Below are 26,958 nucleotides of genomic sequence, written 5' to 3'. Positions count from 1 at the left end.
CAGTTGCCTGAGAAAATGTGAACTAGGTGATTCCAGACCTGATTTCTCAAGAGAAGCCAGAACATCAGTTTTTCTTTTTCTTTTTTTAATGAACTTTTTTGGGGGAACCAATCTTTAAAAACAAATTGCCAAGATAGTACAGAGAGTTCCCGTCTACCCTGCACACAGGTTCCCCTGTAGTTTTCCATTTATATGGTACTTTTGTTATAGTTAATTAACCAGTATTGATACACTATTATTAACTATAGCCCATCACTCACTCAGACTTCTTGAGTGTTTACCTAATGTCCTATTTCTGTCCCAAGCTCCCATCCAGGTCGCACATCACATTTAATTGTCCTGTCTCTTCAGGCTCCTCTCGAATGTGACAGTTTCTCAGACTTCCCTTGTTTTTAGTGACTGTGGCTGTTTTGAGGATTACTGGTCAGGTAGTTTGCAGAATGCCCCTCTGTTGGAATTTGTCTGATGTGTTTCACATGACCAGAGCCAGACTGGGGTTATGGCTTTGAGAGGATGATCGCCAAGACCAAGTGCCATTCTAATCACATCACGTCCAGGGTACCTGCTATGGAGGGGACTTAACACTGTTTGCCCTTGGTCATCTGGCCGAGGTAGTGTTTGTCAGGTTTCTCCGTGTAAAGTAACTTCCCCACCTCCCTTTTCTTAGTGACTTCTTTGGAAGGAAGTCACTATGCGCAGCCCACACTTAGAAGAGTGAGGGTTTATGCTCCATCTCTCTGTGAGATAAGTACCTGCATACATTATTTGGGATTCTTCTGTACTAGGGATTTGTCTGTTCTCTAGTTTATTTGTTTATTCAATAATTTATATCTGTGTGGACTCCTGGACATTTACTTTCTACTTTGGGTTGGATGTCACTAAGACTTTATCTTATTGTTCAGATTACTCCAGCTTTGGCCTGTGGGAGCTCTTTTGGTTTGCTGCTGCGTTTCTTTGACCTGCCCCTGGTGTTGACTTTCTTGGCTTGTTTGGGGGCACTTTCTTATTTTCAGGTGCTGCAGATGCTCCAGACTCGTCTTGTACGTTTCCTGCCTCGGTCCTGGAGTCCACCATTCTCCATGGAGCTCTAGTTGCTTTTATTGGGGAACAGTATTAGAAATCAAAGTCTGGGCACTGGTGTGCTCCTCACCAGTGCAGTGCTGTGGCTTCTAGGCCCTCAGCTGACAGAGCTAGGGAGTACACTGTGTGTATCTGCATGTCTATAAATACTTCTGTGTGTAGCCATCTGTATCCCTATTAAGCGAAACATAAATTCACAGCAGTGTCTCCAACTATCATTCATTACCACGTGGCTCCTAGCCTGTTCCCCTTACTTACCTGAAAACCCTCATTCCAACAGTGAAAAATCTGAGTCCTACCACCTGCCGTTGGTTTACTTAATTGTTCAATTCTGTGCACGCATATAGTGGTATGAGAACTATTAACCTGTACCTGTGCAGGAAGCAACTTTACCAACTAGAGCACAGTGCTTACGTAGAGTTTCTTTTGCCTGTAATGTTTTCTTACATTCTGCACTCCATCCTGGGTTTTCCTCAACTTTCTGTACGATTTTTAAAATAGTCATACAGATTAAGGTTGTGGTGTAAAGTTCAGTAGGTTTGACGGAAGCATAGCATCATGTGTCTGCGATGACAATATCGCACAGAATAGTCCCATTGCCCTAAAAAAATTCCATGTGCTTCACCAGTTCAACACCCCCATCCCAAGCTCCTGGTGACGATTTTTTCTCACTCTACAATTTTGCTTTTTCCAGACAGGCTTTTCACTTATCAATGTATTTCGTGTTCCTCCATGTCTTTTTGTGGCTTGACAGCTCACTTCTTTTTATTGCCGAGTAATATTCCATAGTAGGAATACACCAGTTTGCTTATTCATTCACACATTGAAGGACACCTTGGTTGCTTTCAGTTTTTGGTGGTTATGAATAAAGCATCTATAAATATTGGATGCTGGTTTTGTGAATATAGTTTTCAAATCTGTTCCGTAAATAACCGGAAGTGAGATTGCTGGATTATATGATGAAACTATGTTTAGCTTTGTAAGAAACTGCCAAACTATCTTCCAAAATGGCTGTACCATTTCATGTTCCCTCTAGGACATAACTTTTTATATTTAATATCACAAAAAAAATATTGATATCAAATTCAAATTCCCTGTAAATCAAACAAACAACTTAGCAGACCAAACAAAACACATTCGGGAGCTGTGTTTTACCTACAGGCAGGCAGTTAATAACCTTTCTCGGTGGTAGATCAACACTGTCCAGTAGAACTTTCTGTGCTGGTGGAAACACTCTATATCCTCTTTGTCCAATTCAGTAGCAACTTGCCGCATTTCTGGTGGCTGCTGAATATTTGAAATAGAGCTAGTATGACTGAGACACTGAATTTTACATTTTATTTTAATTTAAGTAGTCACAGGTGGCTGATGGACACCTTATCGGGTGACATGGTTCTGGGCCACTGGAAGGGTTTGGGCTTGTAGTTGAGTGAGATGGGAAGCCATGCAGGCAGTAGAATGATCTGACTTAACATTTTTGAGGTACCACCTTAGATTCTTTATTAGAAATAGACAGAAGGGGCTCAAGGGCAGAGGCAGAGAAGTTTGTTGGAAGGCTACTGCAGCAACCTGGAAGAGATGACAGTGGTTTGGACCAGGGTGATGGCCGTGGGGGTGGAGAGAAGTGAACAGATTCTTGACGTGTTTTGAAGAGAGGGCCTATGCGAGGTAAATATTAACCACACACGCAACTGTGTTTGTGGCAAAGGCCATGGCGTTCAAGTTCTTACCTGTTTGCATTCTCATTTCTCTTTAAGCCGCTGCTTTCATTCTCTTTGAGCCACTGAGCCCTCCTGCTACAAAGTACCATGTTAAAACCTGACTGGATTCCTTCCAGGTTTCCCTTCTCTTATTTTAAAGAGAATGATGCTGTGCCTGGTCCTCAAGCTGTCCCTGTAAATGCAGGGCTGGACTGAAGGAAGACGCACTTTCAGTTACTTCAATTTAAAGATCATTTCCGAAGAATTCACTATTAGCTGACATAAAAGTCATTTCCACCGTGGCCTTGGGTCATATGTGTGTGGGGAGAAGGGAGAGGCCTGGCTGGGTTTCCATTGGGATCATATGTCAGCCTTGTAGGAATTCTAGAAACCAGCACTGTCCATGAGAAATATAATGTGAGCCACGTATGTATTTTAAAATTTTCTGGTAGTCATGTTATAAAGTATAAAAAGAAGCCGGTGGAGTTCATTTCAGTAATATATTTTATTTAATTCAATTCAGTATATTCAAAATATTGCCATTTTGACATGTAATCAATAGAAAAATTGTTAGTGAAATGTTTTACCTTCCCTTTGTACCAAGTCTTCAGAATCTGGATTGTTTTTCACACTTAAGCACAGCTCACTTCGGGCCGGCCGCACTGCCAGTGGCTACTGAATTAGCACAGCTGTAAACACCTGCTGCTGTGTTCAGATTTGGTGGAGGTGGGGTGGGGGAATTAAATTCCCAACTATCATCCTTGATATCACAGATTCTATTGGAGACTGAATTAAAAGAATATTGTATGATGTGACCAGTGGGCAGTTTGGTAAAAACAAGTGAAAAATTAAAATGTACCCCAAATCTGCCACACTCACACTGGAGTCGTCAGTCTGGGATGTGTCTAATGGTGCTCTAGAAACCTATACTGAAATAAATTCCTCCTTGAGAAAATCAAGGTGTCCCCTTTTTCTCCTTTTGGCCACCAGGAAGGGTTAATTTTAAATTAAGTGCCAGAGTGAGAGTTGCCCTAAGAGGAGGCGTGGGTAGCTCACCACCCTTGACTTGTAGGCTCTTCACCTTAACTGTGTGTGTTCTGCATCTTTCAGCTGAGGCGGGTCTTTGGAAATAGCCTGCCACCCTTTCCCCCAAAGCACTATCTCGCGATGACCACATCTATGGCTGATGAGAGAAGGGACCAGTTGGAGCAGTATTTGCAAAATGGTATGTATTTAGATTTTTTAAAACAGATTTATTGAGATAAAAAGCTCACCCATTTAATATATATACTCAGTGATTTTCAGTATATTTACAGGATTGTGCCACCATCACTGTAATGTAATCTTTACCACCCCAAAAAGAAACTGTATACCTGTAACCAGTCACTCCCTCTGTCTCTCCTCCCCCAGCCCCTGTCTTTAGACAGTGATTTCTGTCTTTATAAATTTGCCTGCTCTGGAAAATGGAGTCATACAACATGTAGTCTCTGCATTTGGTTTGAAAATGCTCTGCTTACATTCATCTCCTGGTGCCCTGTGTTGGCTTTGACTGCAGAAGTCAAGTACCATTTGGATTAGCACTGAGCAAAGGGATGAAATGAACCACGTATGTGAAAGCTCTCAGGAGATATCAGAGACATCTACTGGCATTTCCAGCTCTGTTCTTCCCGGAGGCCACACTAAGGCACCAGGGATTCCCTGAGGTCTGCTCTGGCCCCATGACGCTTGCAATACAGAGGTCCTGGCCCATTGCTTGACTCCTGAAAAGTGCTGTGCACAGCAAAACTTCTCTCTCACAAAAAGAGGGAGTGGAGAGAAAGCAACATTGGCATTCAAATATTCAAAGGTTTAAAAGAGGGGAAGGATAGTAGCTCAGTGATAGAGCGTGTGCTTGGCATGCATGAGGTCCTGGGTTCGATCCCCAGTACAATCCCTCTATTGAAAAAGAAAGGGGGGCAGTGAGGAATGATATAGACACAAAATGTTATAAAAATACAACCTGTCTAAAGAGTATACAATGAAAGGTGCATTCCCTTCTACTTCAGGTTCCCAAGCTTCTAGAAGAAAACACTGTTAGAAGCAGCTTGTGCATTTCTCAGAAACCATCCTGTGTATTCTAGTGGGTGTACCTGGCTGTTTGTTCGACACAAATTGAAACTTACTCTGTGCACTTTTCTGTATCTGATTTTTAAAACCTTTTTATTCTGAAAGAGTTTCTGGATTTCAGAAAAGATGCAAAACAAGGCAAAAATTACTGTGTACTCTTCATCCAGATTTCCCAAATGTTAACATTTTACATTTGCTTTATCATTCTCTCACGTCCCCATGTCTGTGTTTGTGTTATGAATGTATATATACATTTCTGTACATATATATATATATAATTTTTGAGAGGCTTGTGTTGCACATACAAGCCACTTTACCCTTAAATACTTCTGTGTGTATCCAAGACCTTTTCTTCTGTAACCACAGTGTAGTTATTAAATTAAGGCAATTAACATTGATACAATAATGCTATCTAATCTGGAGACATTATTCAGACTTCACCAACTACCCCACTAATGTCCTTGATAACAAAAGAAAAAAGCTCTTCCTTCTGTACGTTGATTTTATTCCTCTTAAAATAGTAATCTTATAGATTATTCTAGGTCAGCAAGTATAGATTTACCTCATTATTTCTCAGGGCCGCACATATTTTTTTAAACACAGTAAATAGAATTTCTAGAAGTCATGTGTTTTCCATTCACCTTTTGTGATACAGAATGTTCTAAATGTAACCTCTTTTAGACCTGTTAAATAAGCCCTTTCAAGCTGACAATGTAATATCTTTTGAATTTTCATTCTCTCTTGGTTTGTTTTCTCCTGTCTTCGTGAAATACTCCTTTAGAAACTGGCCTTTTCACAAATGATCACCACGCTTAAGGGGTCACTTCAGGCCTGGCCTGTATCTACATTCAGGATGCCTTGTGCATCCTCTTGGCAGATAAAGGAAGGAGTGCAGCGTAGCCTTGTGGCTGAGAGCACGGGCTCCAGTCAGACCTGAAGGCAAGCCTCAGGTTTGCACCTCACTGGCTGTGTGACCTGGGGCAAGACACTTACCTTCTCTGAGCTTCAGTGTCTTTATCTATAAAATAGAGACCCTTCAGGGTTTGTTGTGAAGATTAAGTGAGCTAAAATATACAAAATGCTTACTTAATAGTTGCACAGTAGTTGGGTGAACACTTTCCCAACAGCTTTCCCCACCCGCAAGTCTCCATGCTAACGATTATGAAGTGAGTTTGCATATATGCCACATACATTGCAGAAAACAAGACGAGGGCCTTCCCCCCATGGAATTATCACCCTTGCAAAAGAGGGAACACGTTTCATAAAAAGGTTCTCATGTTATGCAGACACTCTCTCTCTTACTTTATTTTGAAAAACATGGCATCATTTGGGAAAATATGACCTGAAATGACCTTGGCCAGTGCTGGTTTTGAATGCTGGTGGAAGTGATTTGACAAAATCAGTAAAGCAGCAACAAAAAGAAAGACATTTAATAAAGATTTAGTAAGGAGAGGACTGGTGGGGAAGAAGAGAAGAAGTAAGGAAGCCAGGGGAGGGTAGAGCTCAGTGGTCGAAGCTCATGCTTAGCATGCAGGAGGTTCATTCCCCAGGAACTCCATTTAAAAACAAATAGGAAAAAAAAAAATAAGAAGTGAGGAGTCCACCAGGAAACGCCTCACCCAGAGCTCAGGGTTCTCAGGAGAAACTCTGCTCCATCTGCTCTGGCCACAGCGCTGGGTATTGGCATCTGGAGTTTTCAAACTAAGGGGGGAAAATGCTCTTATAAGTAGAAAAGGATGGAAATTTTTAATCTCTCAGACAGCCTTATAATCACTTTTTTTGTTGTTGTTGAACTTTTTGAGAGCTCCTATCATTAAAAGAGTTCCTCTCAGTCAGTGTTTCTTGGTTGATTTAAAATTTGCAAATTATCCAGTGTCTCACTAATGTGGGAATCTCTGTCCAGGTTTTTAGATCTTATTGCTTCTTTGTGTTAATTTCATCATCTTTCTAAGAAGTAGAGGCAACAAGGTGGATCTTGGGCGATGGGTGTGCACAAATAAAGTGGGATTCCTAGAAATGGTCTCCCAGGATTGGTCTGATTCATGTTGTTGTCAAGGCTGCCTGGAGGAGGCGAGCTTTGTAGACTTTCATGGATCCCAGAGGTCACAAGCTCCATTGCCTTCAAGGAGGCAGCGGTGCACTGGCAAGACCTGGAGGGCTCCCTGGAGGACAGAGCAGTTTAACAGGGAAGTCAACCCAGCTCCCCGTGCTAACCAGGTTCACCGTCCCTGTTTTTCAGTAACCGTGGACCCAAACATGTTGAGAAGCGACGTCTTCGTTGATTTTTTAAAACTGGTGCAGTTGGTAAGCTCACTTGTTTTTACTAAGGTCATTATTTCACCGCAGAATGTATCTCCTGATGTGCAGTTCCAGCCTTTTCACAGCCCCGCAGAGCCTGGATTCAGATAAAATACATCCATTTGGAGTACCCTGGAAGATGGTTTCTATTTTGGATTTTTGGAGGTTTAGATTCTAGAAGGAAAATTAAGTGTGTCACTTGCCTGGCCCATTTTAGCCTAAGCATTGTGAATCTCAAAACTGGCCATGAAGAAAAGAACCTTTTATCATTAGGGGCCCTAGGACGACTCTGAGACCCTACTTCTGTAGCTGGGATTTGCACGTGTGCCACGGGGAAGACCTCAGGGCCGCAGGAATAGCCATGCCAGCTGTTAACTTGTATATTCTCTGCTCCTAACTTTTTTGTAAACAAATCATGGAGAAAACTCAGTCTCAACAGAATGACGTATAGCAACTCCCTTTCCTCTTGGTCTAAGGAACCGCTGGCCACTTGCCCTCTGGAAGCTGGAGCTTGGCCAGGTGCATTTGTTTAGCACGTCGCTCGTTCTGGTGGTATGTGGGGGAGCATTTTTACGCCTGCATGTATGTTCTTGACTGAATGGAAGAGCTTTGAAAGGAGTGAAGTTGTACAATGATACATTATTGAACTGGCTCCCTAGTGTGGGGAGGAATGATACCCTGATTAGCTTTGTAAAAATGGGAGCAAATTGCATTTATTCAGTGGGTTCAACTGTGTTGATCTACTTCTAGGAACCCAACTGAGAAATGACACTGCAGCCTCTCATTGTATGATTGTTCGTATTTTCACAGGTACTTGATGGTATATGTGTATATACACACAATTATATATGTATGTACATATAGAGAGATATAGCTTCCTCTTTGAAAAGTTTGTTGTTGAGGTGGTAATGGTGATAACATACAAACAGCACAAAAGGGTGTACATAAAAGTAGCCTCTGCTCTCACCACAAATCTCGTCTCTCAGAGGGAACTATTGTTTATAGTTTAGTGTGTGTTCCTTCTACACATTTCTGTGCAGATACAAGCATCCATATCTATGTACTTTTTTATTTTACAAATAACCACATACTCTACCCTCTTCCTGAACTTTTTTTTCATATTCTTTTTCATTATGCTTTATTACAGGATACTGAGCATAGTTCCCTGTGCTATACAGTATAAACTTGTTGTTTATCTATTTTATATATAGTAGTTTGTATCTGCTAATCCCAAGCTCCTAATTTATCCTCCCCTGTCCCCTTTCCCCTTTGGTAACCATAAGTTTGTTTCTATGTGACTCTGTTTCTGTTCTGTAAATAAGTTCATTTGTATCATATTTTAGATAACACATGTAAGTGATTATCATACCATATCTGTCTTTCTGACTTCCTTCACTAGTATGATAATCTCCAGGTCCATCCATGTTGCTGCAAATGGCATTATTTCATTCTTTCTTTATGGCTGAATAGTATTCCACTGTATAGATACATCACATCTCCTTTATCCATTCATCTGTTGATGGACCTTTAAGTTGCTTCCATGTCTTGGCTATTGTAAATAGTGCTGCTGTGAACACTGGGGTGCGTGTATCTTTTTGAATTAGAGTTTTCTCTAGATGTATGTCCAAGAATGGGATTGCTGGATCATATGGCAACTATATTTTTAGTTTTTTAAGAAACCTCCGTACTGTTTTCTGTAGTGGCTGCACCAATTTACATTCCCACCAACAGTGTAGGAGGGCTGAGCCTTGTTTTTTAAAGTTTGCATCTTGCAAATCATTCTATGTTACGTGAGTGCACGGAGGTACGATTGGCCTGGGTTCTGTCATCTTTGTGTGCATTATGATTTTTGTTTGCAATGTTTTTTAAAAGTCATTCACGGGGTAGCAATATTTTGGAGCTTTGCTTTGAGTGTCTTTTTCCCCTGATGATTTAAAAGAGTTTTACCTGGACTTTAGTTCTCTTCATAACTTTTACCCGTGTAACTCCGCACAGAAGCCTTTTACCCCCGCTGCATTTGCAATGTCTCTTGATGAAATTTTCACTTTTGCAGTGGCTTTGTGTCCCTCTTCCACTGCTGGCATGAACTTGGCCAGCTTACTTTCGTGTCCTCTTGTTATCGTACCTCTTTTTTGAGGCCTTTGTCTGTTCTTTGAGGTCTTAGTTCAGAGAAGCCGTATTTCTATTAACACAGCCCTCCTTGCCGTCTCCTTAGTGGCATCATTCTAGGGGGACATGTTTTTCATCCTGAGTTGGCCACATTTCTTTCCTCCTTTTTTTGGTGGGACCTTTGCCTCTGGCTCTTCCGAGGTGATCCCCCAACTTTGACAGGGAATGTGTTCCGTGAGCCAGTGGTTTGCGGGCTCCCAGTGCTGGGATTTGCTGGAGCCGAGTCCTTTGGACCTGTCTGCTCTCCTTCGGGATCTCACCTGTCTCATTTCTGAGCACTTTCTCTCTAACACTCTGCCCCCAGGCCAGAGCAGCATGTCCGCGGTGAAGCCAAAGCCACACAGTTCCTCTTACCAGGTCTTCAACCCTCCCGCTGACTGATCAGCCTCAGGCCTGGCTTAGTGTTTATGAGTGCAGGCTTGGCGTGAGCTTAGAATTTTGGCTGCCCTACTTTCAATTTGTGTGGCTGGGGGCAGTTTACTTAGCCTCTCTGTATCTCAGTCTCCCTGTCTATAAAATGGGAAGAAGAGTGCCTGTCTCTTAGGGCTGTTGTGAGGATTAAGTGAGCCTGTGCTCTTAATGCACTTCAATGTCATCTGGCCGATGCTGACCCCTGTGAAGTACTGTTACCATCACCAGCGCCAGCCCTTTTTCCTCTTCCCCGCCTGCTGAGAGATTGCTTTCAGTGAAGATGGGTGTCCGCATGTCTTCTTGGCCTCTGCAGCCAGTGGCTGCTGTCGGATGGGCCCAGAGCTGTGCCTCGTGCCTCCTGATGAACTGTGATAAGGCAGTGCCTATGAGTGCTGTCTGCTGCACCTGTGTACCTCTGCCTCCCTCCTCCCTGACCAGATCCACTGTTAACCATGCTTAGCAACCTCTCTGCAAACCCAGTGGTCCAGCCTCAGGGCCATTTTCCACTTCTTCAAAGTTGATTTTCCTTCCAGTGGTTTTCTGTTTGTCTCCAAGAGGAAAGCAGGACAGGGGTAACTACTCTGTGATGTAGTCTGAGTTGGGAGGTGCACTGATGTAACCAATTAATGGTAGGCTTTCCCTTAAATCTTATCAAAAGGCGATGATATCTTTCCATTAAGTTTGAGAGTGTTTTCCTCTGAGGTAAGCGATGTTTGTGAATCCAGGGCAAAAACCTTTAAGAACCCAAGATTTGGGCATAGGTGGGCCTAGAAAGGGGCTTTTTGCAACAGTTTCTCTGAGGAAACCCCTGGCGACCTGAATCTCAGCTAAATACGGGGTCTTGAGGGCCGCGCTGTGGTTCACCTCAGTCAGTTATCACAACTGCAGGGGAAGTAGGGAAATCTGCCAGAATCCCCCCGATGAGAGAGATGTGAAGAAAGAGCAGCTGACGTTGTGTGGGGGGCTGGTGCTGCGGAGGAAGGGGACCAGAGGCCCTGACATTATGTGGAAGGGCTTGGAGTGATTCTCAAAGGATATGAGGAGGTGGGATGTCCCAGCACCGGCCACTTAAAGGGAAAATCCTGCAGGTTGTTAATTCAGCGTTTGCTGACTTGGAGGCCAGTTCTGACAGGAGAAGCCCCAGGACTATTTGAAAAGTGGCCAGCACAGTGGTCAGTAAGTGGCCAGGTCACTCAGGCAGCCAGAAGCTTACTGCACGCGGAGGGAGGCAGCACACCATGGTACCTGCTGCTGGTGCCACGGTGGTAACGTGGCAGCTGCACAACTTAGCCAATCCTTGTGACACTTGTGACAGAGAAAGGAGGACTGTCACTGTTACGCCGGCGCTAGCCAGCTCAGGCTGCGTAACAAAATGCAGACTGGGTAACTCAAACAACAGAAATTCCTAAAACGGTGAGAAGTGGATTTCTTCTTTGTGTGCACGTGGACAGAGAGCAAGGTCTCTGGTGTCTCTTCTTCCATCAGGCCCCTCTGCAAATACCATCACCTTGCAGCTTACGGCTGCAACACATGAATGGGGGGTGAGGGGGACACAGACATTCACTCCAAAGCCATGTGGATGACGGGCTCATGCTGGAACCTTGCCGGGCCAGCCAGGAGACATGTCCACCCTATTTTGAGCCCAGGCCCCAGAGACATGCCGAGCTGGCCTGAATTCTGCCACCAACTAGCAGTATGTCCTGGGGAAGTTATTTAACCTTTGTAAGCTTTTCCTTCATCTGGAAAAGGATGCTTTGTGAGTCTGTATCCCTCACAGAGTTGCTATGAGAGTTACATGAGCGTCTCTCTATGTGTGAAGCAGGTGGCACAGAGCACAGTTATCAGTGTCAGGATCTAACAGTGTATTTACATGTAACAAATACACAGATATTATATTTACTCATAAATGACAAAGGACACATGTTACCTATAGCGGTAGATACAACACATTTCAAAACAAATGTTGCTTTGGGGGACCACCCCTTTGGCTTTGGAAAACAGCAGCCTTTCTCTTCTAAAGAACTTAGGTTCAGAATCATAGACACTTAATAACTTTTAGTATGTGTGCTAGAGGGGCTGGGGGTGGGTGGTTAACATTGAAAGTCAAAGCTTGCCCTTGGATAACAAAATTAGGAAAAAATAAGCCTGTCACTAATGTGATGGGCCTTTCACAGTTCAGTTGGGTTGTCGGATTCCCAGTTCCCTACAAAGCCTGGTGCCGGGTCTGTCGTGTCTGTGAATGGTGGTGGTGGGAGAGGGCGAGGGGTCAGGAGGGCTAAGATGGGGAGGGGCTGCCTGTTGAGAAGGGGTCTCGCCTGGTCAGCTGAGTGGAGCCCCAGTTCCATGATCTCCAAATAATCTTCCAATCAGTCCTTTGGATCTTCCCTCCCCCAAACATCCAGGAAGAAGGTGACATGGATGAAGTTTTCTGGTCACTTCAAGATACCTCTTCTCACCTCCCTCAGCTTGTTCCCACCCACTATATTGCTAATTGTGAATGTTCTGGCTTATATAGTAAGCTCACAACACAGGACATGACTTGAGTGACTCTTTTCTCACTTCTAAGTAGGACACATCACTCATGCTATTCTAAATGCCTGGGAGAGACGGGAACGCATTGCATGCCATGGCTGCGTTCGGGTTTAATCCTACTGTGGGACCTGGGATGAGAATGGCTGTGATCCACATCAGCCTCCCAGAGACGAAGCAGCTCTGTGGACAGTCAGGATCCCCGGGCGGGGGGTCCGCCTGGGCAGCCACTGACCCTGCTCCCCCCCAGGGTTCCCTTGTCTATGGTACCTGAGAGCCGACCTCAGCCTCGTGCTGTCCTGAACTCTGATGGGCTTCCCATGCCTCCAGCGTGTCTCTGACATTCTAGAGCACTCCATCGGAGAGCTGCACGCGTCCCCGGATTGGCAGTCTCCTGGTCTGCATGCGTCCCCTCACAGCAGGCAGAAGACGTCAGTGCAGGCAGGGCTGTGCAGAGCTGGGGTGTTGGCCCTCAGCTGGTCGCCTGTTTGCCAGAGGAAAACTTACTGCCCTACACAGGCCTCACAGTTTGCGACTAGAAGTTTCAGAGTTTTGCTGTAGCAGAATCCTAAATGAGTGCATATTATGAACTTTTAGGGATGCCAGGAAATATACAAAATGAGAGTTAAAATCTGTGATGACCTAGAGTCATGTGGATGATTTTATCCAAAGCTTTTTTCCTAAAGTGGATGCCTTGTTTATTTGGAAATCATTCAAGCTGCCTGTCATTTCTTTGCCTGGGCTCCCCCACGCCCTCCTCCAAATCTCTGCCCTGGGCTCTCTGTGCTTTGGACACTGTGAGCCCCAGGGGCCCACAGAGAGGGAGCTGACTGCCCCCTGCTGCCACGAGCCCCGGTGAAGGGCACCGAAGCTTACTGTTCTCCCTTTTGCTGACAGGACACATTTAGCATCACTACCAAGAAAGTGTCTCTGGATATCTTTCTACCCGATGGAAGGAGCATTAAAGTCGAGGCTCTAACATCAGACACTGCCGAAAGAGTCTTAGAGGTGAGCTGTGTTTGAACCCCCACCCCAGAACTGAATTTGGGAATCATTCTTGTGAAGACAGGGACTAGGATGTGTTTACCTCCCGGGGACTGCCCCCCTGCCATTTCACTCTGGATGACTTCTCTGTAGAGATGCTGGTATTTTCTGAGAGACTGAGTCCCTTTGTTTTGTTTTTTGGTTTGGTTTTTTTCCCTGTGAGCATCGACTTCCCGGGTCCTTCCTAAGGCTGCTGTTGGTTCCCTGAAACTCAGCCAGGGAGGTGCCCTGCAAATACGCGAAGTGCTTCCTTGTGGGTTGTCCGTGGCTGGGAGCAGAAAGGAGGGTGGAGTCCAGATGAGTCTACCAACCCAGTGGGCTGGTTCCTTCTCCCTTGTGGAGAAAGCTCATGAAGCCAGTGCCCGGCAGAACTAATTCTGGGTCCACAGGGCCAGACCTGAGTTCTAGTAGGTTCTCTGAGGACTTAGAGCACAAGACCCAGAAAGCATCCTCCCTTGTCCAGATGCGGTTGTCACCAGCTCTGCCCCTGGGGCCTTTCCTCCTTGGAGCTGGACTGCGGGGAGGGCACCACACTGCTTGAGGGCCGGCTCCCAGGCCCTTGGGGCAGGGGGACGGGGTGGAGGGAGTGGGACCTGTCCACTTGAATAAAAAGGTAAAATGAGGCAGCTCAAAACTGTCAAGCAGATGGGTGACTCGGGAAAAGCAGGGGAATTGCAAGGTGGAGAGGTGGCAGGCCGGTCCTCGGAGGGGTTAGGGCAGCCTGTATTTGTGGGCAGGGAATGTAAAGAGGGGAGAGTTCAGTTAGAGTCTGCTGAAGTCAAAACAAATGGAGACCGGATTTGAAAATTCCCTGAGCAGACAAAACCGGTCCAGTCACACAAAGCTCAGTTTCACTTACTTCATGAGCCCAACCTGACCTGGGTCGTGTCTCGTTTGGGTCTCTGGAAACCATAAGCGAAATTTCCCAAGGCTGATATGAGGCAACCCGGGACCAACTCCTTGTCATTTGAGAAAGTTCCAGTATTATCAGCGGTCTGTGCATCAGGCACTGACAGGAAGCCAGCCTCTCAGCCCTTGAGTCTTGTCTTCCTGAGGGCACGCTTGTGGGGCTTTCCATTTCTTACCCTCGGGTTCCACCCTGGACGGAAGTTCTTTCACAAGTTCTAATCCTCCAGAGACACATGCAAGGGAAAAGAAGTAGTTATAACCGGGAGGCGGTCAGAAAGTTTCTAGGACCTTTCCAAGGACAGAAAGTTCTTGTGCTGAGGTCATGGTGTCTGCGGCCTCCTGAGCCAGATGACCAGAAGTGCCCCGGGATGGGCTCCCATCTCTCGAGCCTGCCTTCACCTGGCACCGCCGGGGTGTCCTCCTGCACCGTGGCTCCTCCTCCCAGCCTGGAGATTTGAGCCTGCCCGCACCCTCCTGGTTGCATCCCCAGATCAGGAAACACCCCTTCTCTAGATCTTGATCTACTTGAGAATGATTATTTTGGACCTTTCTTCCTACTGAAGTCACCACATACAACCTCTTCTTGGTTCCCGGATTGCTGGCCTGGTTGACTCGTATCAGCAGCCAGCTAGTTGCCCAGGCCCCTCCATTGAGAAGCCACCTTAGGCTCCTCCTCCTTCACCCCCTCCCCCGCCCCACATCCTACTGACGCTACATCCCACGTCTCTCTCCTTTTTGTCCCTTCTTCCCCGTTTCCTCCTCTCCATCCCTGTGCCCCCAGCAGCTCCCAAACTAGCCTCCCAGCTTCCAGTCTCGCTAATCTGTACTAATTTCTAGAATGATCTTTCTAAAAGGCATCCAGGGTGGACATGGGTCGTATTTACTGTAGGGAAAGATGTCTGTGCAATCTGTTACCACTGGAGCACACTCAGCCCCATGCACAGCCGAGCTCAGTGTTTTGGTTTGTTTGGTGGTGGTTGTTGTTTGCAAGGGCATGGGGAAGAGAGTGAGGTAGAAAGAAAGCAAATGGGGATCAACACTGAGTAAAAATTGTGAAAAGTTCCCAGGCTCTTCTTTATGTTCAGAGCTGTACCGCGAACACTCACTCATACCCTCAGCCAATCAGACTGTCTCATGATTTGCAGATCTCTGACAAGAAAAGTACCCCTCTGAGCCTGGCATTTATAGCACTGTCACCTTGAGAGCTTGGAGCTGTGGTTAAAGGGTCAGGTCACGCACAGAGCCATACTGGTGGACCCTCGAGCGTTACAGACGTGATCCAGCAAACTCAGACGAGGCGTGCAAAGAAATCACCCAGGAGCCCAGCCTCAAGGGGAGTGGGCTGGCAGGGTGGAGAGGGAAGCGAGTCTGTGCAAGCAAGGACGTCCCTGCTAAGGGAGGGTGAATGGATGTGAAATATTATGAGGTTATGGTCTCAGGACCAGTTAGTGAAAATGAAATCATTGGTGTTGAAATGAAAGCCATTTGACGTGAAGGTCAAAGAGGAACATGAAATGAGGGCAGCCCATGCCTGGGATCTGAGCAAAGACCACAGAAATTAGACTTGACCATCACAGCAGACATCAGAGAGAGGTAGTCCGGGGGTGTCACAGGCAGACAGGGGCCTGTATACTTGTATATGGCAGCCAAGCAGTGAGGAACATCCACTTCCCCAATATCCAGTGATCCAGCCCTTGTGGGAAGACCAGTTGGAGTGTGGACTCCAGGACCAGATATTACAGAAGGACTGATGTCCATGGAAAATGGCTGCTGCCCCCTCGTGGACAGTAAAGACCAAACGACCTGGGAGCGGCGCCCACATGGGAGATGGGACAAACCAGTCTCGGCTGAGCCATTTCGTGTTCATTGCAGGGCAGGCGGGGGGCGGGGGAAGGGGTGGGGGATGACTTTTATTTTCTTCACTGTTTTTTTTTTTCCTAAATTTTCTAAAATGTGTATGTACTATTTTTAGATTCAGAAAGGATTTCTTCTAATGTCCACAAGCTCCTTAAAGCTCTTTTTACTGCTATTTATAGGCAAGTTCAAATCCTGCACATCACACCAAACATGCCTAACTTTGCCCTCCTCTTTCTGATCTTTGGTTGAAGGTGGTGTCACACAAAGTTGGACTATGTCGGGAGCTGCTGGGCTTCTTTGGCCTATTTCTCATTCAGTTTTGCAAGGAGGGCAAGCTGTCCGGTAAGGAGAGAGGAAGGGATACAGGGCAGCCTGAGATGGGATGGGCAGACACGGGCAGGTGGGCAGATACGCGCTCAGCTGGGAAATGCGGGGTCATGGCTGAGGGGCCAGCCACCCCCCAGAGGAGCTCCTCAGTGTGTTGGTCCTCCTCTGGCTCTCAGCCCCTGGACCAGACATTTGGGAGTGGGAGGTTGTGCCTGTGTTCAGGGTGGGCTGGGCGTGAGCAGCTCCAGAGAGGCAGCACGGTCAGGAGCAAGACATCAGTTCTTCCCAGTAACTACGCTTGCTCTCGTGCCTCCCCGAGCCCCGGTCCTGCTGCCTGGCACACTTTCATCCCTGCGCCCTGGCTGTGACTACCAGCCATGCCACCAGCCCCTTGTGAATGGAGCGCTGGACTCCAGGCATCTGTCCATCCTATGACACCATCGTAGCTTCTTGTTACTGAATATTTGCTTTACAGGGAACTATATCCGGTATCTTGTGGGGGCCTTGTAGGGGGGAGAAAATGAAAAGGAGTGTACTCATGTCTGTGTCTGACCCAGGCCTTTTGCTGTGCACCCAAAGTTGACACAACATTGTAAACTGTCTGTACTTCAAATAAGAATATTTGCTTTAATATGTGGATGCTATAATTAAGTTCTTAGATTCTCAAAAAAAAAAAAAGATGTAAGGAGACCATGAGTGGTAATATTCCACTTTTGCTTTTCTCTACAGTGCATTTCTAGACATTACAAGTTTTTTTAGTTGTAAAATGGTATCAGTTATTTCCAAGTAGTTTACATGTGTCCTCAAAAGCTGTGGGGGGTGATTCTAAGGTAGAAGTTAAGGGGTTTGGGCATCAGCTTGGCCACCAGGAGCTGTGGTGTGCTGGTAAGTCACTGGACCTCTCTGAACCTCAGTTTCTTCATCTGTAGCGCAGTGGAAATGGAAGAAGGTACTGGTCTTTTGTGAGGATCAAATGCTACTTATTTTTTGAATGAACCTCAGAAAGTTAAAAATTATATACAAAGGCAGAAGAGCATTATTATTGTGATTTTATTCTTTCCAATGGTAACGCTTTATTTCATCATTTTAAAGCACTGTGTGTAAGCTGTTTGTGCTGTTTCAACCAGTAAGACCCTTCTTCCACTTTGTCCAGTCATGAAAAAATTGGTGGACTTTGAACTCCCTTACGTTAGCCTCCGAAGTTCCGAAGTGGAAAACTGCAGGATTGGACTCAGGAAGTGGTGAGTAAGCATTTGTCATGGCAGAAGGTACCCCAGGATAGCTTCCCTTGCTGATGGGAACTAGTCTGAGTCTCACCACATCCAGCTCGCAGTCTGACAGCTGGAAGGGGCTCAGGGGCTGGGGGAAGGTTAGGAGGAAAGCAATGAAGAAGAGAAGGGAGGGGCAGGGAGTCGACCAGAACATTCGTCCTGAAAAACAGGATGTGGAGGGTGACTTTCACTGGTCTCAAGTAAAAACCTGATGGATACTGTGAGGACGGCAGCCATGAAGGTAAGGACTGAAAAACAAGAGCCGGGGGCAGGGAGGCCGGGGATTGGGGCAGGTGACGGGGAGGAACTGCAGGCTGTAGGTCGGCTTGGGTATAGATTACCGACTGTATTTAATTGAAGGGATTTGTTGATGATGACAAGCAAGTCTATTTATCTGTTGAGCTGTAGTGTTCCCTGTGGGCAAAGAGTGAACTCAGCCAATTCACAGTGAATTTGCACTTTGTGTGTTTGGCTTCCATTCCTAAAGGATTCCAACAATACACGCTTATATACCAGAGCAGCCCTAGCTTCCTAGATCAATAGAATGCAATCTACAAAAAAATCTGTAGTATTTTTGCAGAAATTACTTTTATTTCCCCCAGAAACAAGGGGTCCCGTGGAGAGCAGACAGACAAAATACCAATGAGAAGCAGGACACTCCCCCAGCCCGACCCACCCCCCATCATCCTATAAGCTGTAATTCCCAGTGTTTATCACCGTGGCCGTATTGGATTACTTCGCTGTTCACGCTCTTCTGGCCCAGTTATTCAGTAATCTAAAAATAGGTGCTTTAAAGAAAGGCATTTTGAAATTGGGGAACAGGAGTTATCTTGACCTTGTGATACCTTGCTAGAGCTCCCGGCTATCGTTTTGAATTTTGGAAGGAGATTCCCAGCAAGGCTAGAAGTTCATATACTGCTGTTCAAAAGTGTTCTGAGAAGTGGTCAAAATCTGTGGCCTGGAGCCCCGAGAAGGGGAAAAGGATGCAGTTCTGTCTGAGAGTCTAGAGAGTAGCTGTTCTCTGGAAGCTGCTTAAGAGAGCACAGTTGTTCCTGGATCTGAGTATGTGAATCTAAGTCCCAGTGTTCTCTGGGTTTAGCTGAATAACTTTAGCCAAGTTATTCAAGCTCTCTAAGCCTCAGTTTCTTTATCTATAAAATGGGAATAATATAATAGAGTATCTCATAGGATTATAGTGAGTTAAATGAAGTAATCCTATATGTTCAATGAATCTTGGTCATTTTTTGTTATATTGATGATGATAATGATGATAAGAGTAACAACAACAACAGCAAATCCCTGGGGCTTGGACTGTTTTGTCCATGAACTCTCCAGAGAGCTTGAAATCAAAGGAAAGATGAGGATTTTGTCCGTCACCTTGAAGCTTGAATTAGAAATTGGGCTTTGCCTGCATCTTCATTAAGCAGATAAATGCCAGATCATAAATGTGAGATAAAATGTCTGCCCCATCACAACCCCACATCTCGGATCTGGGCACATTGCCTTTGCTCATGGGAACCGGGAGGAAAGGGGGTCCTACTTCAGCTGTTAGAGCTGAGGGTCAGGTCACTGGGAAGGGAGAGCCTGGAGGCAGATCGCACGGTTGCCTGGTCCTCTGTCCAGAGTGAGGACTTAGCAGGTGGGAGCAGGGAGAGCAGCTCGCCTGCTGCGAGCTGTGGATTTCCCGGCAGGTGAGCCCTGTTTGGAGTTTCAGGGACTTTTCTCTGTGTGTGACTTCGCTGGTGCACCTCTCCAAAGACAGTATAGTTCCTTCCAGACCAGAGAGCACCTTCCCTGGCCTCTCAGAGCCCCAGCCTGGGATGGGTCTGGGGGCTCTCCAACTCTGATGCAACGGTTGCTGTTCGCAGCCACACCAGGCCCCTGGGGTGCAGGGGTAACATCGCTAAATGGAATATAGGTAGGAGTGCTTCAGCTGCTTCTCAGCCCTAGGACGACGTTGAGCTTCGAGCAACATCTTCATCCTTTTCATAGTCTATGCCAGTCTCATCGGTCTACTCCCCCACACTGCTGAGTGTGGGGGTCCTGCTCACCTGTGCCTTCAGACTGGTTACAGGCCGGTCTGGATGCACCCTTTCCTGATGGAATCTATCAGTTCTTAGCAAGCTGCTGTGCTCATCCGGTAACCGTAACTTCAGTTCATCCCGGTGATTCTGGGTCTGTCAGACAGACACAAAGCCCTGCTACTTGCAGGTCACTTGGCCAAGGTCCAGAGGCAGGAGTCTGAATAGGGCCCAATTCCTGGACTCAAGGGTCTTCACACCTGCTGTCAAGATCAGCTCAATCAGACAGTGATCAGGACAAACTCAGAGCGCTGAGGAAGCACAGGGGATGGGTTGCTCACACAGCCTTGGGGAGGAGGGGCCGGAGGAGGGGACATGAGGATGAGGCTTGGGGGAGGAGGATGAATCAGGGAAAGATGTTGGTGAAGGGAGCCGTCCTCCAGGTGGCGGGAGAGGAGAGAAAACACGGTGGGAATGTGGAGTAGGGGGAGGGGAGACAGGTCAGAGATGGAATTGGAAATGAAGTTGGGGTCTTCCATAAAGGGCCTTGGAAGTGAGCAGGATAAATGCTCTAACTCCTGGGACCAGGAGAGTCTGAAAGGTTACTGGGGAAAGACCACTCCAGTTAGAATGTGGAGCCAGGGATCGAGGGAACATAACCAAGGCAGAAAGTCTGGTGAGGTCACAAGAGCAGCTCAGGCCAGAGATGAGGTGGCCACGCACAGGGCGGCGGCGTGGCTGTGAGTGCTGGGCAGATGGCTATGCCAGGGATTGCGGGTAGGGAAAGGATGTCAAAACTTGGCGACCAACAGTGGGGCTGAGTGTGAACAGGGAGGCAGACCCTTCCCTTAGAGCTTTATTGACTTACTTATTTTTGCATGTCTACTCTCAGAGCCAGCCAGGCAAACTTACAGTGTAACAATAGGAAACAGAAGAGGTGGAGGTACAACTGAAGACCAGGCAAGCAGAAGGCTTGTTAGAAAGGGGGGTCTTGGTTCAAAGCACCCAGGGCCACCACTTCAGGGAGCACATGCTCCCAGGTGGGCCCCTTAGCCGTGTCATGAATTAACCGAATGCTCCGGAATCGTGCAGGTACCTGGACCCATCCCTCGACTCCAGGCTGATGGACTGCAGAGCCGCTGTAGATCTGATCTACATGCAGGTGAGGGTAGCTGGGGGCTGTTAGAACATCGTATCTTATCGGCCATTTGGGTTTGAAATCATTAGAGAATGTGCATGGCAGTTAAGAATTCTACCTGCAGACCTAGAAGAGGAAATTCGCAGAGGCAGGAACTAGAACAGAGGTTACCAGGGGCTGGCGGGAGGGGAGGAGTTTTAATGGGTACAGAATTTTTGCTGGGGATGGAGAGACAGTTTTAGGTGTGGAGAGCCATGATGGTTACACAACACTGTCAGTATTTTTAGTGCCACCGAATTGTACACCTCCAGACGGTTCAAATGATAAGTGTTATGTATATTTTGCCACAGTAAAAAAATTAATTAAAAATTTAACAAAAGTAAAGTTTGGAAGGGAAAGAGTTCTACCTCCATGTTGTATTTTTTTTTTATTGAAATATAGTCAATTTACAATGCTATGTTAATTTCTGGTGTACAGCATAGTGATTCAGTTTTATACATATATTCCCTTTCATATTCTTTTTCATTATAGGCCACTACAAGATATTGAATATAGTTCCTGTGCTAGACAGTAGCACCTTGTGTCTCTCTTCTACCTCCATTTTAAGACTCTCTCTGAATTGGCAGTTGACACGTCATCTAGGCTAATTTATATGAGCCTGGAAAGGATACCCCTGATCATTTAAAGTCATACATGGTCCCTAAATCTCACTTTAGCATAATTTTCTTTTTCCCTGAGCCAACAGGTTGCATACGTGCCCCCAGGGCCAGCCTCCTGGGCAAGTGACCTGTGAGGCTGTACATGGTCTCCCACCCCCCCGTCCCCCCTTGCTCAGAAGGGCCCCAGGCTTGTTTACTGCTCTGCTGTCCTATCTTGAAATTCTCACTACTTTTTTAAACAAGTGATCCCACAGTTTCATTTTGCACTAGATCCTGCAAATTATACAGTCGGTCCTGCCTTACTCCCTGCCTCTCAACCTCCAAAAAAGTAAATTTTGAGTTTGGCTGCCTTTCCTTTCCTGACTCACATGGTGAAAGTTCTGTTCAGTCTGGGCTGGTCAGCAGATGCTGCCTCCGTGATGCACCACTGGTTACCCCTGTGCCAGCTCCTCCCGCTTCCCCAGCTCCTCCCCAGCGGTCACCCTCACGAGTCAGCATCTTTGGAGGTCTGATCTTTTCCGAGTCCTGGCTTGACAGTTCTGGAGGTTTGGAAACTTCTTTTAAGCAGAGTGGTGGGTTGAATTCCCTGCCTGTTCAAGCCCTCCCAGGGTTTTCCGTTCCATCAGACTAAACCCCAAGTTCTGATGTACTTGCTTTATTTTCCCCTTAGCATTTCCACCCTTTCACTCTGTATACATGTATATTACTTGTGTGTGTGTATACGTGTATTTTCAAATTTTTGTTTACTGTTTCTCTCCCTACTAGAATGATTTCTCCATGAAATTCAGGAATTTGCTCACTGTGGTATCTCCAGAAGCTAAAACTATTCCTGGCATGATCTTGGCATTAAGCCTTGTGATGGGTCTGGCATTGTCCTAATTATTTTAAATACATTGTTTCATTTAAGCTTTATAATAACTGTCAGGCAGTTGGTACCACCTACATTTTTAAGAAGAAGAAATGAAGTTTGCTGACAAAGAACTGAGTAGGCTGAGACACAGAGAGTTTAGAAAAGGGATTTAATGATACTTATTTGCAGGTGGCTTTTACGTGGTGTGATTCTAAGCTGCTATACTCTGTAGCTTTTTGTAAACTAAGGAGGTAGAATTGAAGAGAGGGGAGAAATGTAGGGTCAGATATCACTTTTATGAGCTTTGCAAGGGGACAAGGAAACATTAATAGAACCTCTCTCAGTACTTCGGGGATAGCAAAAAGGTAAAGGGGTAGATTGTGATGCTTTGACTTACCAAAGAGCAGAGAAGAGGAAAATCACATACTTCTCTAGGAGACTTCTGTTTTTGTCTTAAGCAGTTGCATTGCTTTAATGGCATTGTTTTAAGCAAGTTGTCATTTTTGGAGTGGTTTGTTACACAGCACTAGCTAACTGATACATAGCTATTCATACTGTTTTCCTTTTAGTTGGATTATGTGTGTTGTTGGTATATATGTTGAATCTAATTGTCATTTAAAGTTACTTTCAAAAATTTACACTATGATTCTGCATGGAATGGGAGTTATCGATCACACAGAAAGGCAAAGACTGACAGTTCCCTTATATACTGGAAAAGCTAAAGTTCATCTTTGGAAAAATGACTACAGTTCCATATTCTGTATTTTCTTGCAGAGCAACAACCAAGTGCTTTATGTTCCCAGAGAGAGGAAACTGCTCTGTATGATACTAAGATTAGGGGAAAAGACTACCTAACATGGGCTGTGCAGTGCCACAGACGGTGAAATAAATCACAAGTGCCTCAGAAGAAATGAAAGCAATTATCAACAGGGAGAGACTGGTGTGAGCAGCTCACGTACCGCATAGGATGGCCACGTGGCACTGTGTCAATTTAATTGACAGTGTTTTTCCTTCATGTCACACAAAATCAGGGTATCAGAAAAATCAGTGGTATCTTCAGTTTGACAAAATAGAGTATGCATCTCCCCCACCAGACCACCAGCCCCCTGCAGGGACCTTGGCTTTTTCAGCACCACGCAGAGGACCTGGGTGCGTGACTGAGCAGACACAGCGGACCCCAGCAGCCAGGATGTCACAGGAGGAGTCCCAACCTTAATACCCATTCCTCCTTAGGTGACTTTTTAAGAGACCAAGACCAACTAGTAAATAATTTCCACAAAAGTATTCTAAATTCTAAGAAGGCAAATCAAAATATCACTTATTAACTATTTAATGTTCATGATCATATTCTTATGGCTAGAGTATAGTTTTGAACTCATTTCAGATCTTACTTTGATCCATGCATACTCACGTTCCATGTACTTATACCCCTATTACATGAGTTGGAACACAATTTACCATTCTAAGTGTTTACTGAGGCTCAGTGCCGAGGTATCCTTGCTGATATGATACATTATTAATGGCGTCTGTTTTTTTTTTTAACTATCGCATCCTTGATTGGGACTGCATCATCTAATTCTAATATTGGTCCTGTGGTATGGCTTCCAGGGATACAGGGTGGTGAAAGCTAGGAACTACCAGCATCAAATATGATTTTTATCTGTCTTCATTAAGGAGTTGTAAAGTAGGAGCCATCGCAGCTTAAAGCTGGGGAAAGATGACTTCGTGGAAAGCACACTGAATTGTAGTTTCAGAAATGCACTCTGTCCCTTGCTCTGTCACTGGCTCTCTCTCCGTGTGACCTCAGGCCAATCCCTTCTTCCTTCTGGCACTAGAACTACAACGTCTCCCTGTGAAGCAACGAGACTAAACTAACACTCCCTAAATTTTCTTCCAGCTTTAATTGACTATTATTCAAACCTTAGCTCTTTGCCTGGCAAAGTCTTCCAAAAATTGTCATTGATGTCATAGTAACCTGGGCCATTATTATTCCTTGAATTTGACTAGAGGTCCTGAGAAATCAAAAGGGGGCCCCACAATTGCTGCCTCCTCTGGGAAGCCTTCCTTGGCTTCTACAAAAAGAAAATGCCTTCCCCGTCTCTGCTCCGTGATGTTTTGTTGTGCCTGCTGTTGTGGTGCTTCCCACCCAGTGCTGTGAATACTGGTTCACACACCTGTCCCCTAACTAGACTCTGGATGACCGAGGGCAGAGACTGTGTCCCGGGAGCTTAGGGTACATGAATGAGTGAGAAGCAATCACCCTTTTAAAAAAGGTAATGCAAAAAGTTCTGATGAGCTCTTCTGATAAATAACAGTGCCATCGTAATGAACTGCTAAAGGCTACACTGGATTTTTCTAGAGCAGGTGTGCTCAGTGATGTCCCAGGAGCCAAGGGGGCTCCCACAATGTGTTTCTTCTTTTTAAAAATTTGAGGGACACTAAACAAAATGGAAGATTGCCTATAAAAGTATAAGTTTCTAGATTTTCTAAAAAAATATTGAAGGCTCAGTCAATTCTGAGCCTACATTTCAACAGGGCCACCACTAACCCATATGATAACTTTGTACAAATTAAAAAAAGGTGCCCCTTCCTCCAGGCAGGCCCAGTCCTGCATCAGGGCCTGTGGCTTGGGAGGGGAGTATGAGCTGACCAGTAGCCGCCTAACAGCCCCATGGCCCAGGGCCCTTGTACAAAGCATCCTCTGCTCACACATCCCTGGCCTTGCTCTGCTCAAGGCCTCAACTGCTCAGAGCCGAGTGGCCGATGCCTTGTTTAAAAAGGCATATGCTCTCCATTTCTTACCACTGTAGCCTCTGCAGAGGGCACTAGAGTATGTGTGATTGAAGCTCATGAAAACCGTGACTTAAGTGATTTCATGCAATTTAAAAAATTAGGTTCTGAGTGAGTCTGCATCAGCCAGTCTTCGGGGAACCATATAACTAACTAGAGACATTTGTCTAAACTTCATTCTCTCATTGTCTGGAGTGAGGGGCTGTATATAATATATTTGAGTGATGACTTGTCAAGTCATAATCAGGGTCAAATGTTTTCGAAGGGAGTGAAACAAAAACAGTTATGTTACCTCTCCTGTATGACTTTTAAATCTGTTATCATATTCTGTGAAATAAGTCAGACATGTGGAACTAAGTTGCTTACCTGTGGAATCTGAAAAAAAAAAAGATACAAATTTTATTTGCAAACTAGAAAGAGACTCACGGACATAGAAGACAAACTGCGGTTACCAGGTGGGAAAGGGGGAGGGAGGGATAAATAGGAGTTTGGGATTAGCAGATGTACATTACTATATATAAATGAGATGAACAGCAACGACATGCTGTGTAGCACAGGGAACTGTACTCAGTTTCTTGTAATGAGCTATAATGGAGAAGAAACTGAAAAAATATATATGTATGTGTATGTATAACTGAGTCGCTTTGCTGTACACCTGAAACTAACCTTGTAAATCAATTACACTTCAACAACAACAACAACAACAACAAAAATCTCTGTGTTTGAGAGGCCCAGCTCCTCTAATGACGAATGATGTATCTTTGGTTACATCTACCTCTTTGGTAGATATCTTTGGTATCTACCTCCTTATCGCCGTGACTGCTGTCTACCGTGTATATTTAGCCACGCTTTCTCTTTGCCATCATTGCCCTGTTCTAACAGTCCTTATGGGGCTCCAACATCAGGTAGAATTCAGGAAAGAAAAGGTGTTTCGTTCTTCATGCCCATGCTGATTCCCTTCTGGTACAGTATCTAGGTTCGGCTTTGAGATCAGGTGGCAACAAGGAGAAAGTCTTGGGGTAGAATTCAGTGTCTCGGGCAATAGTAGGAAGGTTCGGTGGAGCAGGTCCAACCTGGGTTTAATCCAAATCTTGCCACTTACTTACTGGGTCATCTTGAAAGTCATAACCTCTCTGGTTAGGAAAATGTTCCTAGCCCACAGAATAGTTTTTAAAAAGTCAATGAGAAAATTTATCTTAAAACAGTTTTTCAACAAATAGTAGTTATTTTTCTTCTCTCTCAACCCATCTCCTGTCCCCCAACCTAAATAACAATGTCAAAAATCTATTCAAGTTTTCTTTCCCCTCTTTCTTTCTCCCTCCCTGTCCTTTGTATCACTGAGGGACATAACAGATAGACTTATATTCAGACTAGGGTATAAATAAGCCTCTGATAACTGGCAAAGAATTATTTGCGTGTTTGCTGTATGTAAGGCTTTGGACAGGATGCAGCGAGGTAAAGGACTCAGGGTCTTCCTTTGAGGGGTTGACAGTTTAACCGAGGACCAGTGAGGAACTCTTTTAGAGCATGATGCCAGCATAGCGCAGGCTAAGCCTAGCAGCTGATGAGATGGAAAGCAGTCTCAGAGCGTCCCCTGGGGCCAGGCAGGATAAAAGGGGAAAGGAGGCTGGATTCCAGAAGAAAAAGGGAAGAGCACAGAAAAAGTTCCCGAGGCTTCAGGACAGTCCGGGGACAGTTGTCTCCCAGTGATTTCTGCCTTTGAGGCTGGTGTTGTTCTGCTTAAACCTGCCGTGCAGATTAGGGAGGTGGAGAGTGCGCGCACTTGCTGATGGCAGTTA

At 45.5% G+C, this 26,958-nt stretch overlaps 1 protein-coding gene across 3 annotated transcripts in view; it reads left to right on the top strand.

Annotated features, from left to right (window-relative positions):
- The window catches only part of SNX31 (sorting nexin 31), a 52,778-nt gene that overhangs the window by 5,413 nt on the left and 20,407 nt on the right, over window positions 1-26,958 (top strand). For 2 of the 3 annotated variants that reach the window (XM_072949517.1, XM_006212172.4), the window contains exons 3-8: window positions 3,891-4,005; window positions 7,126-7,190; window positions 13,191-13,301; window positions 16,355-16,445; window positions 17,584-17,671; window positions 20,815-20,884. In XM_072949517.1, coding sequence (XP_072805618.1) covers window positions 3,891-4,005; window positions 7,126-7,190; window positions 13,191-13,301; window positions 16,355-16,445; window positions 17,584-17,671; window positions 20,815-20,884 — 540 coding nt within the window. The remainder of the gene's footprint in view (window positions 1-3,890; window positions 4,006-7,125; window positions 7,191-13,190; window positions 13,302-16,354; window positions 16,446-17,583; window positions 17,672-20,814; window positions 20,885-26,958) is intronic. The other variant, XM_072949518.1, reaches the window with a different exon arrangement.

The sequence above is a fragment of the Vicugna pacos genome, chromosome 25, assembly GCF_048564905.1.
Source record: "Vicugna pacos chromosome 25, VicPac4, whole genome shotgun sequence".
Taxonomy (NCBI): Eukaryota; Metazoa; Chordata; class Mammalia; order Artiodactyla; family Camelidae; genus Vicugna; species Vicugna pacos.
This window is presented reverse-complemented; position numbering and strand designations above follow the sequence as displayed.